Raw genomic sequence first — 20,137 nt, 5'->3', positions numbered from 1 at the left:
GGTTAGAGAGGTTCATTTATTCATCTGATTAGATAGAGAGATTCAAAATTAAAGAATAACCCTATAACCGGATGAAGACCATCATGAAAATAAAACAACTGTTATAACCGTTGTAAAAACAAATCATAACCGTGGACAAAAAGATGCTCTTGAAGTCCAAAAGACAAAACAGAAAACAAGGCTTTTGAAATGTAAAAAAACAGACACACAGACGCACACGAGGGCTGCCAAATCAAGATTAATAATAATAATAATAATAAACTCAGCATAAAAAGAAACAATTTCGTAAAAATCCAAATAACTTCACAGATCTTCATTTTAAAGGGTTTAAACACTGTTTCCCATTCTTGTTCAATGAACCATAAACAATTAATGAACATGCACCTGTGGGACGGTCGTTGAGACACTAATAGCTTAAAGACAGTAGGCAATTAAAGGTCACAGTTATGAAAACTTAGGACATTAAAGAGGCCTTTCTACTGACTGAAAAACACCAAAAGAAAGATACCCAGGGTCCCTGCTCATCTGCGTGAAAGTGCCTTAGGCGTGCAGCAAGGAAGCATGAGGACTGCAGATGTGGCCAGGGCAATAAATTCCAATCTCCGTACTGTGAGACGCCTAAGACAGGGCTACAGGGAGACAGGATGGACAGCTGATCGTCCTCGCAGTGGCAGACCACGTGAAACACCACCTGCACAGGATCGGTACATCGGAACATCACACCTGCGGGACAGGTACAGGATGGCAACATCAACTGCCCAAGTTACACCAGGAAGGCACAATCCCTCCATCAGTGCTCAGACTGTCCACAATTGGCGGTGAGAGGCTGGACTGAGGGATTGTAGGCCTGTTGTAAGGCAGGTCCTCACCAGAAATCACCGGCAACAACGTAACCTATGGGTACAAACCCACCGTCGCTGGACCAGACAGGACTGTCAAAAAGTGCTCTTCATTGACAAGTCACGGTTTTGTTTCACCAGGAGTGATGGTCGGATTTGCGTTTATCGTCGAAGGAATGAGCTTTACACCGAGGCCTGTACACTGGAGCGGGATCGATTTGTAGGTGGAGGGTCTGTCATGGTCTGGGGCGGTGTGTCACAACATCATCAGTCTGAGCTTGTTGTCACTGCAGGCAATCTCAACGCTGTGCGTTACAGGGAAGACATCCTCCTCTCTCATGTGGTACCCTTCCTACAGGCTCATCCTGACATGACTCTCCAGCATGACAATGACACAAGCCATACGGCTCATTCTGTGAGTGATTTCCTGCAAGACAAGAATGTCAGTGTTCTGCCATGGCCAGCGAATAGCCTGGATCTCAATCCCATTAAGCACGTCTGGGACCTGTTGGATCGGAGGGTGAGGGATAGGGGCCATCCCCCCCAGAAATGTCCAGGAACTTTCAGGTGCCTTGGTGGAAGAGTGGGGTAACATCTCACAGCAAGAACTGGCACATCTGGTGCAGTCCATGAGGAGGAGATGCACCGCAGTACTTAATGCAGCTGGTGGCCACACCAGATACTGACTGTTACTTTTGATTTCGACCCCCCTTTGTTCAGGGACACATTATTCCATTTCTGTTAGTAACTTGTCTGGGGAACTTGTTCAGTTTATGTCTCAGTTGTTGAATCTTGTTATGTTCATACAAATATGTTAAGTTTGCTGAAAATCAACGCAGTTGACAGTGAGAGGACGTTTCTTTTTTTGCTGAGTTTAGTAACGTTTAGTGTGGAACAAACAGCTGACTGGTGACGGGACGGCTGGGAAATCGTTCGCTTGAGTCCGTTTCTGCGGTAACATGGACTCTTAACAACGTGATGAAACTTTGCTCCTTGCTGAAACAAGCAAGGTGTTGTCGCAAACGAGTCTCCGGTTGCCTAGGCAACACCCCCCTCCCTGCAGCAGCAGCACATGCAGTCAGGAGCAGGTTATTTTGGTATATTTTATTAGGATCCCCCATTAGCTGTTGCAAAAGCAGCAGCTACTCTTCCTGGGGTTCCACACCAAACATGAAACATGATACAGAATTACATAATACAATAGAACACAGAACACAGAACATGAATGACATAATACAATAGAACACAGAACACAGAACATGAATGACATAATACAGAATGACATAATATAGAATGACATAATATAGAATGACATAATATAGAATGACATAATATAGAATGACATAATGCAGAATGACATAATATAGAATGACATAATATAGAATGACATAATACAGAATGACATAATATAGAATGACATAATATAGAATGACATAATACAGAATGACATAATATAGAATGACATAATATAGAATGACATAATATAGAATGACATAATATAGAATGACATAATATAGAATGACATAATATAGAATGACATAATATAGAATGACATAATACAGAATGACATAATACAATAGACATCAATAGACAAGAACAGCTCAAGGATAGAACTACACACATATTTAAAAAGGCCCACGTAGCCTACATATCAATGCATACACACATACTATCGAGGTCCAATAGGGGAGAGGTGTTGTGCTGCGAGGTGTCACTTTATCTGTTTTCTGAAACCAGGTTTGCTGTTTATTTGAGCAATATGAGACGGAAGGAAGTTCAATGCAATAAGGTCTCTATATACATCTTCACATTTTCTTGAATTTGTTCTGGATTTGGGGACTATGAAAAAAAAAACCTGGTGGCGTGTCTGGTGGGTTATAACGGTGACCGGGGTCCATTTTCCTCACCAATAACCATCACCCAAAATTCCATGACTGTTACAGTCCTAATGACATCATCGTATACATCATCGTATTTCTGGGAGACTTCCTGTTTCTTTTTGTTTTCACCTGTATTTAACATGGCAAGTTTAAGAACGAAATCAGGGCCAGATGTGCACCGCCCTATGGGGCGATAGACCAATCAGGGCCAGATGTGCACCGCCCTATGGGGCGATAGACCAATCAGGGCCAGATGTGCACCGCCCTATGGGGCGATAGACCAATCAGGGCCAGCTGTGCACCGCCCTATGGGGCGATAGACCAATCAGGGCCAGATGTGCACCGCCCTGTGGGGCAATAGACCAATCAGGGCCAGATGTGCACCGCCCTATGGGGCGATAGACCAATCAGGGCCAGATGTGCACTGCCCTATTGGGCGATAGACCAATCAGGGCCAGCTGTGCACCGCCCTATGGGGCGATAGACCAATCAGGGCCAGATGTGCACCGCCCTATGGGGCGATAGACCAATCAGGGCCAGATGTGCACCGCCCTATGGGGCGATAGACCAATCAGGGCCAGATGTGCACCGCCCTATGGGGCGATAGACCAATCAGGGCCAGATGTGCACCGCCCTATGGGACTCCCAATCAGGGCCAGATGTGCACCGCCCTATGGGACTCCCAATCAGGGCCAGATGTGATTCAGCCTGGGGCGATTTCAATCAGGGCCTGATGTGCACCGCCCTAGGGGCACTGAGAATCAGTGCCAGATGTGCACCGCCCCAGGGTGTGATAGACCAATCAGGGCCAGAGATGCAGTGTCTTAGGGACTCCCAACCAGGGTCTGTGTGCACGCCCTAGGGACTCCCAATGAGATGCAGTGTCTTAGACCTGGATTTCAACCAGGGTCTGTAGTGACGCCTCTAGCACTGAGATGCAGTGTCTTAGAGCTCTGAACCAGGGTCTGTAGTGACGCCTCTAGCACTGAGATGCAGTGTCTTAGACCTCTGAACCAGGGTCTGTAGTGACGCCTCTAGCACTGAGATGCAGTGTCTTAGACCTCTGAACCAGGGTCTGTAGTGACGCCTCTAGCACTGAGATGCAGTGTCTTAGACCTCTGAACCAGGGTCTGTAGTGACGCCTCTAGCACTGAGATGCAGTGTCTTAGACCACTGAACCAGGGTCTGTAGTGACACCTCTAGCACTGAGATGCAGTGTCTTAGACCTCTGAACCAGGGTCTGTAGTGACACCTCTAGCACTGAGATGCAGTGTCTTAGACCTCTGAACCAGGTTCTGTAGTGACGCCTCTAACACTGAGATGCAGTGCCCTTAGACCTCTGAACCAGGGTCTGTAGTGCCGCCTCTAGCACTGAGATGCAGTGCCCTTAGACCTCTGAACCAGGGTCTGTAGTGACGCCTCTAGCACTGAGATGCAGTGCCCTTAGACCTCTGAACCAGGGTCTGTAGTGACGCCTCTAGCACTGAGATGCAGTGCCCTTAGACCTCTGAACCAGGGTCTGTAGTGACGCCTCTAGCACTGAGATGCAGTGTCACCTCTGAACCAGGGTCTGTAGTGACGCCTCTAACACTGAGATGCAGTGTCTTAGACCTCTGAACCAGGGTCTGTAGTGACGCCTCTAGCACTGAGATGCAGTGTCTTAGACCTCTGAACCAGGGTCTGTAGTGACGCCTCTAACACTGAGATGCAGTGTCTTAGACCTCTGAACCAGGGTCTGTAGTGACGCCTCTAACACTGAGATGCAGTGTCTTAGACCTCTGAACCAGGGTCTGTAGTGACGCCTCTACCACTGAGATGCAGTGTCTTAGACCACTGAACCAAGGTCTGTAGTGATGCACTGAGATGCAGTGTCTTAGACCACTGAACCAGGGTCTGTAGTGACGCCTCTACCACTGAGATGCAGTGTCTTAGACCACTGAACCAGGGTCTGTAGTGACGCCTCTACCACTGAGATCTTAGACCTCTGAACCAGGGTCTGTAGTGCCGCCTCTAGCACTGAGATGCAGTGTCTTAGACCTCTGAACCAGGGTCTGTAGTGACGCCTCTAGCACTGAGATGCAGTGCCTCACCTCTGAACCAGGGTCTGTAGTGACGCCTCTAGCACTGAGATGCAGTGCCCTTAGACCGCTGAACCAGGGTCTGTAGTGACGCCTCTAGCACTGAGATGCAGTGTCTTAGACCTCTGAACCAGGGTCTGTAGTGACGCCTCTAGCACTGAGATGCAGTGTCTTAGACCTCTGAACCAGGGTCTGTAGTGACGCCTCTAGCACTGAGATGCAGTGTCTTAGACCTCTGATCCAGGGTCTGTAGTGACGCCTCTAGCACTGAGATGCAGTGTCTTAGACCTCTGAACCAGGGTCTGTAGTGACGCCTCTAGCACTGAGATGCAGTGTCTTAGACCGCTGAACCAGGGTCTGTAGTGACACCTCCAGCACTGAGATGCAGTGCCCTTAGACCGCTGAACCAGGGTCTGTAGTGACGCCTCTAGCACTGAGATGCAGTGTCTTAGACCTCTGAACCAGGGTCTGTAGTGACGCCTCTAGCACTGAGATGCAGTGCCCTTAGACCGCTGAACCAGGGTCTGTAGTGACGCCTCTAGCACTGAGATGCAGTGTCTTGTCCTTTGTTACACCCATCCTTGAAGACACATTAAAATGATAATGTCAATCTCATGGACTGTTAGCCCTCACATCCATAGCTTTTGTCTACTTGAGAGGGGTTACATTTCCCCTATAGCTGCATCCTTCAGTTTACCAGACGAAGTGTTAGGGTCAGGCTCGTACCTTTCATTTTCTCCCAATTATAGTAGATACTTTAATTTAAGTTTAAATGTGTCCTTTGTTGCTGGGTACTTTAAGAACATATTAGACCAACTGGCTAATCTTGAAAGTCACATGTATTTACTAATTGTACAATTAATCTTTTACAAGGTGTGTGAAAAGAGAACAATCCAAACAAAATGTAATTATTTAACTAACCGTTAACTAGAATAACATATGTTTCTGGTGATGAAATAAAAGCTGAATCGTTCTCTTTTAGACTGGGAAACTGTACTCCACTTCCTTCAATTGTATTTGAGCCTATATGACTGAAATTCCCAGTCTTTAAAACCAGTAACATTTCCAGGCAAATTATTTTTTGGCCTAAAATCACAGAAAATCTCACTGTTCATTTAATCTCCTGCTATTTTGTGCCTTTATTTTTTTCCTTTGCTGTCTGGACAATTTGGCAAAGCGCCAACACTCACAGATGGAGGGAAAAGTATTTAACAAGCCACTGTTTCTAGTAAAGTTGTATACAGTATCCTGTCAGTACGGGCCAAGTAGGCAACTAGCGTCTTAAACGGTCTATCTTTTCAACCAGAAAGAGGGTCAACGCCTCCACAGGACAAGAACCAGCTTTGTCCTTTATTTATCCTTCGAGCTAATAAATGCTTGGTCGACACGTCCTACGTGTCTTTATGGTATGGACCCTATCATTCTGTATCCGCAGTCTTCCTTCATACATTAAACATCTCAATTAACCTCCCTTATCCCCACATTGTAGGTCATATTCTATCAATTCATTAATCCCTACATTGTAGGTCCTATTCTATCAATTCATTAATCCCTACAGTGTAGGTCCTATTCTATCAATTCATTAATCCCTACAGTGTAGGTCCTATTCTATCAATTCATTAATCCCTACAGTGTAGGCCCTATTCTATCAATTCATTAATCCCTACAGTGTAGGTCCTATTCTATCAATCCATTAATCCCTACAGTGTAGGTCCTATTCTATCAATTCATTAATCCCTACAGTGTAGGTCATATTCTATCAATTCATTAATCCCTACAGTGTAGGTCATATTCTATCAATTCATTAATCCCTACAGTGTAGGCCCTATTCTATCAATTCATTAATCCCTACAGTGTAGGCCCTATTCTATCAATTCATTAATCCCTACAGTGTAGGTCCTATTCTATCAATTCATTAATCCCTACAGTGTAGGCCCTATTCTATCAATTCATTAATCCCTACAGTGTAGGTCCTATTCTATCAATTCATTAATCCCTACAGTGTAGGTCCTATTCTATCAATTCATTAATCCCTACAGTGTAGGCCCTATTCTATCAATTCATTAATCCCTACAGTGTAGGTCCTATTCTATCAATTCATTAATCCCTACAGTGTAGGCCCTATTCTATCAATCCATTAATCCCTACAGTGTAGGTCATATTCTATCCCTACAGTGTAGGTCATATTCTATCCCTGCAGTGTAGGTCATATTCTATCCCTGCAGTGTAGGTCATATTCTATCCCTGCAGTGTAGGTCATATTCTATCCCTGCAGTGTAGGTCATATTCTATCCCTACAGTGTAGGTCATATTCTATCCCTGCAGTGTAGGTCATATTCTATCCCTGCAGTGTAGGTCATATTCTATCCCTGCAGTGTAGGTCATATTCTATCCCTGCAGTGTAGGTCATATTCTATCCCTGCAGTGTAGGTCATATTCTATCCCTACAGTGTAGGTCATATTCTATCCCTACAGTGTAGGTCATATTCTATCCCTGCAGTGTAGGTCATATTCTATCCCTACAGTGTAGGTCATATTCTATCCCTACAGTGTAGGTCATATTCTATCCCTACAGTGTAGGTCATATTCTATCCCTGCAGTGTAGGTCATATTCTATCCCTACAGTGTAGGCCCTAATCTCTCAGCTATTCATCTATCTCTACAGGGTACTTGCTGTATTCACACACTAAACATCTCGATTCCACCAATGGATAGAACTGAAACATATCCCTTTTCCTCATCTATAGACAGTGTGTTGTGCCGCTACAGCTATTGACCTAGTTGTTGTATTCCTTCTGTTGTTCAATCAATCCAATTTCAAATCAAATGTATTTATAAAGCCCTTCTAACAGTAGCTGATATATCAACGTGCTGTACAGAAACGTCTCTGTCTCTCTCTGCATAGTGCCGACTATAAAGGTTTGGCAGAGCTCTTCCCTCTAGTAAGATCAAATCAAATCAAATGTATTTATATAGCCCTTCTAACATTAGCTGATATATCAAAGTGCTGTACAGAAACCCAGCCTAAAACCCCAACACAGCAAGCAATGCAGGTGTAGAAGCACGGTGTCTAGGAAAAACTCCCTAGAAAGGCATGAACCTAGGAAGAAACCTAGAGATGCAGATGTAGAAGCACGGTGGCTAGGAAAAACTCCCTAGAAAGACAGAAACCTAGGAAGAAACCTAGAGAGGAACCAGGCTATGAGGGGTGGGCCAGTCCTCTGTTGTTTTATTGTCAATACTGTGGATTAACTGGTTTGAACAGTAAGCAGTTTAGGACAGTAGCTTAGGACAGTAGTTTAGGACAGTAGCTTAGGACAGTAGATTAGGACAGTAGTTTAGGACAATAGAGTAGGATAGTAAAGGACAGTAGTTTAACAGTAGGTTAAGACAACAGTTTAGGACAGTAGTTTAGAACAGTAGTTTAGGACAGTAGGTTAGGACAGCAGTTTAGGACAGTAGTTTAGGACAGTAGTTTAGGACAGTAGCTTAGGACAGTAGCTTAGGACAGTAGTTTAGGACAGTAGCTTAGGACAGTAGATTAGGACAGTAGTTTAGGACAGTAGTTTAGGACAGTAGTTTAGGACAGTAGAGTAGGATAGTAGTTTAGGACAGTAGTTTAGGACAGTAGGTTAGGACAGCAGTTTAGGACAGTAGTTTAGGACAGTAGTTTAGGACAGTAGGTTAGGACAGCAGTTTAGGACAGTAGTTTAGGACAGTAGCTTAGGACAGTAGCTTAGGACAGTAGTTTAGGACAGTAGTTTAGGACAGTAGATTAGGACAGTAGTTTAGGACAGTAGTTTAGGACAGTAGTTTAGGACAGTAGCTTAGGACAGTAGCTTAGGACAGTAGTTTAGGACAGTAGCTTAGGACAGTAGATTAGGACAGTAGATCATGACAGTAGCTTAGGACAGTAGCTTAGGACAGTAGTTTAGGACAGTAGTTTAGGACAGTAGCTTAGGACAGTAGCTTAGGACAGTAGTTTAGGACAGTAGCTTAGGACAGTAGTTTAGGACAGTAGTTTAGGACAGTAGTTTAGGACAGTAGTTTAGGACAGTAGTTTAGGACAGTAGCTTAGGACAGTAGTTTAGGACAGTAGATTAGGACAGTAGTTTAGGACTGTAGTTTAGGACAGTAGATTAGGACAGTAGTTTAGGACAGTAGTTTAGGACAGTAGATTAGGACAGCAGATTAGGACAGCAGTTTAGGACAGTAGTTTAGGACAGTAGCTTAGGACATTCATTTAGGACAGTAGATTAGCACAGTAGTTTAGGACAGTAGCTTAGGACAGTAGATAAGAACAGTAGTTTAGGACAGTAGCTTAGGACAGTAGCTTAGGACAGTAGTTTAGGACAGTAGCTTAGGACAGTAGTTTAGGACAGTAGATTAGGACATTAGCTTAGGACAGTGGTTTAGGACAGTAGTTAGGACAGTAGATTAGGACAGTAGTTTAGGACAGTAGCTTAGGACAGTAGCTTAGGACAGTAGTTTAGGACAGTAGATTAGGACAGTAGTTTAGGACAGTAGGTTAGGACAGTAGATTAGGACAGTAGATCATGACAGTAGCTTAGGACAGTAGTTTAGGACAGTAGTTTAGGGCAGTAGCTTAGGACAGTAGCTTAGGACAGTAGCTTATGACAGGAGCTTAGGACAGTAGCTTAGGACAGTAGTTTAGGACAGTAGTTTAGGACAGTAGCTTAGGACAGTAGTTTAGGACAGTAGCTTAGGACAGTAGCTTAGGACAGTAGTTTAGGACAGTAGTTTAGGACAGTAGCTTAGGACAGTAGTTTAGGACAGTAGTTTAGGACAGTAGATTAGGACAGTAGTTTAGGACAGTAGATTAGGACAGTAGTTTAGGACAGGAGATTAGGACATTCATTTAGGACAGTAGTTTAACACAGTAGTTTAGGACAGTAGTTTAGGACAGTAGATTAGGACAGTAGCTTATGACAGGAGCTTAGGACAGTAGTTTAGGACAGTAGTTTAGGACAGTAGCTTAGGACAGTAGTTTAGGACAGTAGATTAGGACAGTAGCTTAGGACAGTAGTTTAGGATAGTAGCTTAGGACAGTAGTTTAGGACAGTAGATTAGGACAGTCGTTAGGACAGTAGTTTAGGACAGTGGATTAGGACAGTATGTTAGGACAGTAGATTAGGACAGTAGTTTAGGACAGTAGCTTAGGACAGTAGTTTAGGACAGTAGCTTAGGACAGTAGCTTAGGACAGTAGTTTAGGACAGTAGCTTAGGACAGTAGTTTAGGACAGTAGCTTAGGACAGTCGTTTAGGACAGTAGTATGGACAGTAGATTAGGACAGTAGTTTAAGACAGTAGATTAGGACAGTAGCTTAGGACAGTAGTTTAGGACAGTAGGTTAGGACAGTAGTTTAGGACAGTAGATTAGGACAGTAGACAGTAGTTTAGGACAGTAGTATCTATGGAGACCCCTTGGAAGTGTCCAAAATGGCACCCTATTCCCAATGAGGTGCACTACATAGGGAATAGGGATGCGGTGCCATCTGGAATTCAAACACTATCGAAGACGTCTCTGTCTTTCCAAAATGGCCTCTGATGAATATGGATGTGTTTGCCCTATGGGACTCCCAATCAAGATTCCCATAGGATGATGTAATACAGCCTGGAGTCGAACCAGGAACTGTAGTGACGCCTCTAAGCATTGAGATGCAGAGCCTTTAGACCGCTGTGCCACTTGGGAGCGTGTGGAAAATCTATTTACGTGAGGTTTGATGTGTGTGTGCGCGTGTGCGTGTGTCTCCAGATCGGTTAAGTCACCTGGGAAGAGTTGCTTGCTGGGAGCGCTGATCTGGGCCTGCTTCCCCACACGGAAGGCTATGTCAGGTTTAGATCCTCTCCGGTGAGCGCAGTAGCCCGTGACTTTACGGACGCCATCCGGAGAGCTGTGGAAGTCCAGAGCCTTGAGAACATCCACTGGGTCAGCTGTGAAGAGAGGAGAGGGACAAGTGTTTTGTCATTTATAAATAAAGAGTTTGTTCATATGGGAGCAGTATAGCAAATGTACTGTATTGTCGATTTTTTTATATTTTTTTATACCTCAGGGGTGAGGATTTAGTAGCCCCTTTATAGCTTTGACCTCAAGAGGTTAAGTACAAAAAAAAGGAGCACAAACCCATAAAAGCAAATATTACTCTCTTTAATCTAACATGAAAGCTATTAAATGAATATATATAGCTTTCACCTCACAGTTTAAGGATATATTACTGTTGTAATTACCATGGTATTAACTATCAACTACGTTTTAAGTAGTGGTAGAACTGAAGCCTGAAAAGGACAGGAAGTTCACATGAGCACCACAATGTCTACTCCCACACACCCATGCTCTACCAAGGTTTTCCAGCACACAGCTTTGTCCAACTACAGTAGATATGTCCGTCTGTTTGTAGTAGTAGCTCGGTTGCTTTGCCATAGAACAACACTCAACAAAAAGGATGGAGGTTTGACGTTTTCCAAGAAGATGGACATGTTTTATCACACCACTAGATGGTTTTACTGCACGTGAAGAGAAAATCTACCGATACGGCCACCAGTGTTTTTATGCAGAAACCTGGGCGGTGGGCCTGTAAAGATGATTAGGGGCCATCTAATCGGTTTAATAGCCCCCCCCTGCCTATATGGGGTCCACTCTACAAAACCACAGTTACAGACCCACAGGGAGGGAGGTTAAGAGAGGGGGGGAGACAGAGAGAGAGAGAGAAAGAGAGAGAGAGAAACAGAGAGAGAAAGAGAGAGAGAGAGAGAGAAAGAGACTACAGAGGGAGTGAGTGAAGGAGGGAGGGAGGGAGAGGAAGAGGGGGAGACAGAGAGAGCAGGGGGAAAGAGAGGAAGTGGGGGAGAGAGAGGTAGGGAGGGAGGGGGAGATGGGGGAGACAGGGAGAGACCATGGGGGAGTGAGAAAGGGAAAGAGAGAGTTGGAGAATGTAGAGAGAGAGAGAGAGACAGAGAGACAGAGAGAGAGAGAGAGAGAGAGAGAGAAAGAGAGAGAAAGAGACTGCAGAGGGAGTAGTGAAGGAGGGAGGGAGGGAGGGAGGGAGGGAGGGAGGGAGGGAGGGAGGGAGGGAGGGAGGGAGGGAGGGAGGGAGGGAGGGAGGGAGGGAGGGAGGGAGGGAGGGAGAGGAAGAGGGGGAGACAGAGAGAGCAGGGGAAAGAGAGGAAGTGGGGGAGAGAGGTAGGGAGGGAGGGGGAGATGGGGGAGACAGGGATGAAATGAGCAAGGGTAGCATTCCAGAGGGACATCAGAGACTGTAACGTTCTCTGCTTCACAAACATGGCTAACTGGAGAGACGCAATCCGATGTGCGGTGCAGCCAGCGGGTTTCTCCACGCATCGCGCCGAGAGGAACAAACATCTTTCTGGTAAGAAGACGGGCGGGGGCGTATGCCTTATGGCCAACGTGACATGGTGATGAAAGAAACATACAGGAACTCAAATCCTTCTGTTCACCTGATTTAGAATTCCTCACAATCAAATGTAGACCGCATTATCTACCAAGAGAATTCTCTTCGATTATAATCACAGCCGTTATATCCCCCCCCAAGCAGACACATCGATGGCTCTGAACGAACTTTATTTAACTCTCTGCAAACTGGAAACGATTTATCCGGAGGCTGCATTTATTGTAGCTGGGGATTTTAACAAGGCTAATCTGAAAACAAGACTCCCTAAATTTTATCAGCATATCGATTGCGCAACCAGGGAAAGACCCTGGATCATTGTTACTCTAACTTCCGCGACGCATATAAGGCCCTGCCCCCCCCCACGGAAAAGCTGACCATGACTCCATTTTGTTGATCCCTGCCTACAGACAGAAACTAAAACAAGAAGCTCCCACGCTGAGGTCTGTCCAACGCTGGTCTGACCAAGCTGACTCCACACTCCAAGACTGCTTCCATCACGTGGACTGGGAGATGTTTCAGAGCGTCAGACAACAACATTGACGAATACGCTGATACGGTGTGCGAGTTCATTAGAACGTGCGTTGAAGATGTTGTCATTCCCATAAATTAAAACATTCCCTGTTCAGAAACCGTGGATGGCAGCATTCGCAAACTGAAGTACTGCTTTTAATCAGGGCAAGGTGTCTGGTAACATGACTGAATACAAACAGTTTATTCCTCCGCAAGGCTATCAAACAAGCTAAGCGCCAGTACAGAGACAAAGTAGAATCTCAATTCAACGGCTTTGACACAAGAGGTATGTGGCAGGGTCTACAGTCAATCACGGACTAAGGAAGAAACCCAGCCCAGTCACGGACCAGGATGTCTTGCTCCCAGGCAGACTAAATAACTTTTTGCCCGCTTTGAGGACAATACAGTGCCACTGACACGGCCTGCAACGGAAACATGCGGTCTCTCCTTCACTGCAGCCGAAGTGAGTAAGACATTTAAACGTGTTAACCCTCGCAAGGCTGCAGGCCCAGACGGCATCCCCAGCCGCGCCCTAGAGCATGCAGACCAGCTGGCCGGTGTGTTTACGGACATATTCAATCAATCCCTATACCAGTCTGCTGTTCCCAATGCTTCAAGAGGGCCACCATTGTTCCTGTTCCCAAGAAAGCTAAGGTAACTGAGCTAAACGACTACCGCCCCAGCACTCCATCCGTCATCATGAAGTGCTTTGAGAGACTAGTCAAGGACCATATCACCTCCACCCTACCTGACACCCTTGACCCACTCCAATTTGCTTACCGCCCAAATAGGTCCACAGACGATGCAATCTCAACCACACTGCACACTGCCCTAACCCATCTGGACAAGAGGAATACCTATGTGAGAATGCTGTTCATCGACTACAGCTCGGCATTCAACACCATAGTACCCTCCAAGCTTTCATCAAGCTCGAGACCCTGGGTCTCGACCCCGCCCTGTGCAACTGGGTACTGGACTTCCTGACGGGCCGCCCCAGGTGGTGAGGGTAGGCAACAACATCTCCTCCCCGCTGATCCTCAACACTGGGGCCCCACAAGGGTGCGTTCTGAGCCCATCCTGTACTCCCTGTTCACCCACGACTGCGTGGCCATGCACGCCTCCAACTCAATCATCAAGTTTGGGACGATACAACAGTGGTAGGCTTGATTACCAACAACGATGAGACGGCCTACAGGGAGGAGGTGAGGGCCCTCGGAGTGTGGTGTCAGGAAAACAACCTCACACTCAACGTCAACAAAACTAAGGAGATGATTGTGGACTTCAGGAAACAGCAGAGGGAACACCCCCTATCCACATCGATGGAACAGTAGTGGAGAGGGTAGCAAGTTTTAAGTTCCTCGGCATACACATCACAGACAAACTGAATTGGTCCACTCACACAGACAGCATCGTGAGGAAGGCGCAGCAGTGCCTCTTCAACCTCAGGAGGCTGAAGAAATTCGGCTTGTCACCAAAAGCACTCACAAACTTCTACAGATGCACAATCGAGAGCATCCTGGCGGGCTGTATCACCGCCTGGTATGGCAACTGCACCGCCCTCAACCGTAAGGCTCTCCAGAGGGTAGTGAGGTCTGCACCACCCGATGCTACAGGAAGGCCATAAAGATCATCAAGGACATCAACCACCCGAGCCACTGCCTGTTCACCCCGCTGTCATCCAGAAGGCGAGGTCAGTACAGGTGCATCAAAGCTGGGACCGAGAGACTGAAAAACAGCTTCTATCTCAAGGCCATCAGACTGTTAAACAGCCACCACTAACATTGAGTGGCTACTGCCAACACACTGTCAATGACACTGACTCTACTCCAGCCACTTTAATCATGGGAATTGATGGGAAATGATGTAAATATATCACTAGCCACTTTAAACAATGCTACCTTATATAATGTTACTTACCCTACATTGTTCATCTCATATGCATACGTTGATACTGTACTCTATATCATCGACTGCATCCTTATGTAATACATGTATCACTAGCCACTTTAACTATGCCACTTGGTTTACATACTTATCTCATATGTATATACTGTACTCGATATCATCTACTGTATCTTGCCTATGCTGCTCTGTACCATCACTCATTCATATATCCTTATGTACATATTCTTTATCCCCTTACACTGTGTATAAGACAGTAGTTTTTTTTTGGAATTGTTAGTTAGATTACTTGCTTTTTATTACTGCATTGTCGGAACTAGAAGCACAAGCATTTCGCTACACTCGCATTAACATCTTTGATTTGATTTGATTTGGAGAGACCATGGGGGAGTGAGAAAGAGAAAGAGAGAGAGAGAGAGAGAGTTGGAGAGTGTGAGAGAGAGGGATAAATCGCCTTTGGGTCTGCAACAGTAGGGTTGAGGTTTTACAGGCAATTTAACACCACTGAGAACCTTTCCTATTAAATGGAAAAGGAACTGAAGGAGTGTCTTTTGTTGTTTCATACACTGTTACAACTGTTACACATACTATGGTCTGTGTCTCTCTCTCTAATTCTCTCTCTCTCTCCTGTTCCTCTCACTATCGCTCTCCTTTTTCTATCTCTCTCTCAACTGACTAGCTGTATCAGCAAAGACGAGAGGAATTCTCTAACTATTTAATTGACTTAGTTCCCCTCCCTCCCTCCCCCGAGGGTCACAGTGATATACAGTATGGTTATGGGGAATTTCAAGCAGGCTAATAGCAGGACTAGGTTTTAAAGGAGCCGTACGCACAGGGGGTCTCTTCACTACTCACAAATACATTGAAAACGTCCCACATGGAACCAACCCATAGGACTCTGCTCAAAAGTAGTGCACTATGTAGGGAATAGGATGCCATGGGGCTCTGGTCTAAAGTAGTGCACTATTTAGGGAATAGGGTGCCATAGGGCCCTGGTAATAAGCAGTGAACTATATAGGGAATAGGGTGCCATAGGGCTCTGGTCTAAAGTAGTGAACTATGTAGGGAATAGGATGCCATAGGGCTCTGGTCTAAAGTAGTGCACTATATAGGGAATAGGGTGCCATAGGGCTCTGGTCTAAAGTAGTGAACTATGTAGGGAATAGGATGCCATAGGGTCCTGGTCTAAAGTAGTGAACTATATAGGGAATAGGATGCCATAGGGCTCTGGTCTAAAGTAGTGAACTATACAGGGAATAGGATGCAATTTGGGACGCAACCATTGACAACGTTACAGTAACCAGATGATTTGTGTGGATCCTTTTCTAATGGGAGACCCCACCGTATATAGATGTAAGTGTATCTACTGTTACTGAAGGATCAGCTCACTAAGGATCATGGTCCAAACACAGTGGTGAAGAGGGCCTGAGAGGGCCTGAGAGGGCCTGAGAGGGCATGAGAGGGTCTGAGAGGGCCTGAGAGGACCTGAGAGGGCCTGAGAGGGCATTAGAGGGCATGAGAGGACATGAGAGGGCCTGAGAGGGCCTGAGAGGGCATGAGAGGGCCTGAGAGGACATGAGAGGGCCTGAGAGGGCCTGAGAGGGCCTGAGAGGACATGAGAGGGTCTGAGAGGGTCTGAGAGGGCATGAGAGGGCCTGAGAGGGCATGAGAGGGCCTGAGAGGGCATGAGAGGGCCTGAAAGGGCATGAGAGGGCCTGAGAGGGCATGAGAGGGCCTGAGAGGACCTGAGAGGGCATGAGAGGGTCTGAGAGGGCATGAGAAGGTCTGAGAGGGCATGAGAGGGCCTGAGAGGGTATGAGAGGGCCTGAGAGGGTATGAGAGGGCCTGAGAGGGCCTGAGAGGGCATGAGAGGGCCTGAGAGGGCCTGAGAGGGCATGAGAGGGCATGAGAGGGTCTGAGAGGGCCTGAGAGGGCCTGAGAGGGCATGAGAGGGCATGAGAGGGCATGAGAGGACATGAGAGGGCCTGAGAGGGCCTGAGAGGGCATGAGAGGGCCTGAGATGACATGAGAGGGCCTGAGAGGGCCTGAGAGGGCCTGAGAGGACCTGAGAGGGCCTGAGAGGGCATGAGAGGGCATGAGAGGGCCTGAGAGGGCCTGATAGGGCATGAGAGGGTCTGAGAGGGCCTGAGAGGGCATGAGAGGGTCTGAGAGGGCCTGAGAGGACCTGAGAGGGCCTGAGAGGGCATGAGAGGGCATGAGAGGACATGAGAGGGCCTGAGAGGGCCTGAGAGGGCATGAGAGGGCCTGAGAGGACATGAGAGGGCCTGAGAGGGCCTGAGAGGACATGCCTGAGAGGGCCATGAGAGGGCCTGAGAGGGCCTGAGAGGGCATGAGAGGGCCTGAAAGGGCATGAGAGGGCCTGAGAGGGCATGAGAGGGCCTGAGAGGACCTGAGAGGGCATGAGAGGGTCTGAGAGGGCATGAGAAGGTCTGAGAGGGCATGAGAGGGCATGAGAGGGCCTGAGAGGGCCTGAGAGGGCATGAGAGGGCATGAGAGGGTCTGAGAGGGCATGAGAGGGCCTGAGAGGGCATGAGAGGGCCTGAGAGGGCCTGAGAGGGCATGAGAGGGCATGAGAGGGCATGAGAGGGTCTGAGAGGGCTTGAGAGGGCCTGAGAGGGCATGAGAGGGCCTGAGAGGGCATGAGAGGGCCTGAGAGGGCCTCTTCCCCTGCAGGAGACCGAGAACATGTCAACCACATCGCCCATCGCTATTCGCCCTCCTATTAACCAGAATGACAGTGACACACGGAACCATGACCAAACTACCGACATGACACGGAAGTATGACCAAACTGTCGACATGACACTGGAAATATGAATCAACTATCGACATGACACTGGAAATATGAATCAACTATCGACATGACACTGGAAATATGAATCAACTACCGACATGACACTGGAAATATGAATCAACTACCTACATGACACTGGAAATATGAATCAACTATCGACATGACACTGGAAATATGAATCAACTATCGACATGACACTGGAAATATGAATCAACTATCGACATGACACTGGAAATATGAATCAACTATCGACATCACTGGGGCCAAGCTCCCTGCCATCCAGGACCTCTATGCCAATTGTATTTCGTCTTTATTTCACTAGGAAGTCAAAACCAGGCGGTGTCAGAGGAAGACCCCCCCCAAAAAAAAAAGTCAAAGATTCCAACCACCTAAGTCACAGACTGTTCTCTCTGCTACCTCACGACCAATTTTTGTTTTGCCAACAGGACCCTGAACAGCTTCTACTCCCAAGCTATTAGACTGCTCAATAGTTATTTAAATAGTTATCTGGACTATCTGCATTGACCCTTTGTGCACTAACTTTGTTTTGACTCATCACATACACTGCTGCTACTGTTACCTACTGTTTACAATTTTTCCTAGTTATATGTGTAGTACAAATCTACCTCAATTACCTCGTACCCCTGCACATCCAACTCAGTAACTAGTACCCCCTTTCACAAAAAAAATGCAGAGATTAAGATAAAAATAAAAACATCTATAAATGAATAGAAAATAAAGAAGGTGATCTAACAGCACTTTCATCACGTACTATAGACCAGGGCCCTATTCCCTATATAGTACACTACTATAGACCAGGGCCCTATTCCCTATATAGTGGTACTACTATAGACCAGGGCCCTATTCCCTATATAGTGGTACTACTATAGACCAGAGCCCTATTCCCTATATAGTGCACTACTATAGACCAGGGCCCTATTCCTATATAGTGCACTACTATAGACCAGAGCCCTATTCCCTATATAGTGCACTACTATAGACCAGGGCCCTATTCCCTATATAGTGCACTACTATAGACCAGAGCCCTATTCCCTATATAGTGGTACTACTATAGACCAGAGCCCTATTCCCTATATAGTGCACTACTATAGACCAGGGCCCTATTCCCTATATAGTGGTACTACTATAGACCAGAGCCCTATTCCCTATATAGTACACTACTATAGACCAGAGCCCTATTCCCTATATAGTGCACTACTATAGACCAGAGCCCTATTCCCTATATAGTACACTACTATAGACCAGAGCCCTATTCCCTATAGTGCACCTATAGACCAGAGCCCTATTCCCTATATAGTACACTACTATAGACCAGAGCCCTATTCCCTATATAGTACACTACTATAGACCAGAGCCCTATTCCCTATATAGTGCACTACTATAGACCAGAGCCCTATTCCCTATATAGTACACTACTATAGACCAGAGCCCTATTCCCTATATAGTGCACTACTATAGACCAGAGCCCTATTCCCTATATAGTACACTACTATAGACCAGAGCCCTATTCCCTATATAGTACACTACTATAGACCAGAGCCCTATTCCCTATATAGTGCACTACTATAGACCAGAGCCCTATTCCCTATATAGTGCACTACTATAGACCAGAGCCCTATTCCCTATATAGTGCACTACTTTAGACCAGAGCCCTATTCCCTATATAGTACACTACTATAGACCAGAGCCCTATAACCCTATATAGTACACTACTATAGACCAGAGCCCTATTCCCTATATAGTGCACTACTTTAGACCAGTGGCCTATTCCCTATATAGTGCACTACTTTAGACCAGTGGCCTATTCCCTATATAGTGCACTACTTTAGACCAGTGCCCTATCCCTATATAGTGCACTTTGTTTGGAATGCAGCCCTTGTCTCTGAACCCCTCATCTTATAAGACAAACTAAACCCAGAATAAATATATATATTTTTTTAATGATCCTCCAGCCATCCAGCCATCCCCAACAACATGGGGTAATCTTGTCTGGACAGAAAAAAAAAACTAATGTCACCCTTAAACAAACCCTTTACAGGGTCGGACTGGCCATAGGGCATTACCGGTCAAATGCCAGATGGGCTGGTCCATTTTTAACCCAGTGGGTCAGTCTAAATTAGGGAGTAAAAGTATTATAGTATTATTATATGGAGAATAATGGGGGGGCACGAGTGGAAAAAATGGTCCGGGATGATTTCTGGTCTCAGTCCATCCCTTACATCATCCCTATGTCACCCTTATGTCACCCTTATGTCACCCCTATGTCACCCCTATGTCACCCCTATGTCATCCTTTTGTCACCCTTATGTCACCCCTCTGTCCTTCTGTTACCGGGTCAACGGACAGGAAGCAGCGCCTTCCAAAGTATAATAAATAACAATAATAAAGTAACACGATCTGACAAGAATGGAGTCTTCTGAAGTCTCTCTCGTCTGGTCACATAAAGGCTTCATAGAAAGACAACTAGAAGGAGGAATTGAATATGCAATCTCACTGCATTGATGATAACGATCAGCAGGGTTCTCAGACAGTTGGATCCATTGAAAGAATAGAAACCTAACGGGTTTAGTCCCAAATATCACTCAAAGAAGAATCTAGAGGAAACGGAAGGGTACTCCCCCATTCACATCGACAGGGCTGTAGGGGGGGGAGTGGGTCAAGG

General features: G+C 46.1%; 1 protein-coding gene across 1 annotated transcript in view; it reads right to left on the bottom strand.

The window, feature by feature from the left end:
* Nucleotides 1–20,137, bottom strand: part of LOC112226415 (collagen alpha-1(XI) chain) — a 200,433-nt gene that overhangs the window by 162,999 nt on the left and 17,297 nt on the right. Inside the window, exon 2 of the mRNA XM_042308330.1 lies at nucleotides 10,588–10,752. Coding sequence (XP_042164264.1) covers nucleotides 10,588–10,752 — 165 coding nt within the window. The remainder of the gene's footprint in view (nucleotides 1–10,587; nucleotides 10,753–20,137) is intronic.

The sequence above is a fragment of the Oncorhynchus tshawytscha genome, linkage group LG28, assembly GCF_018296145.1.
Source record: "Oncorhynchus tshawytscha isolate Ot180627B linkage group LG28, Otsh_v2.0, whole genome shotgun sequence".
Lineage (NCBI taxonomy): Eukaryota > Metazoa > Chordata > Actinopteri > Salmoniformes > Salmonidae > Oncorhynchus > Oncorhynchus tshawytscha.
Note: the sequence above shows the minus strand (reverse complement) of the source record. Positions and strands in the feature narration are given on the sequence as shown.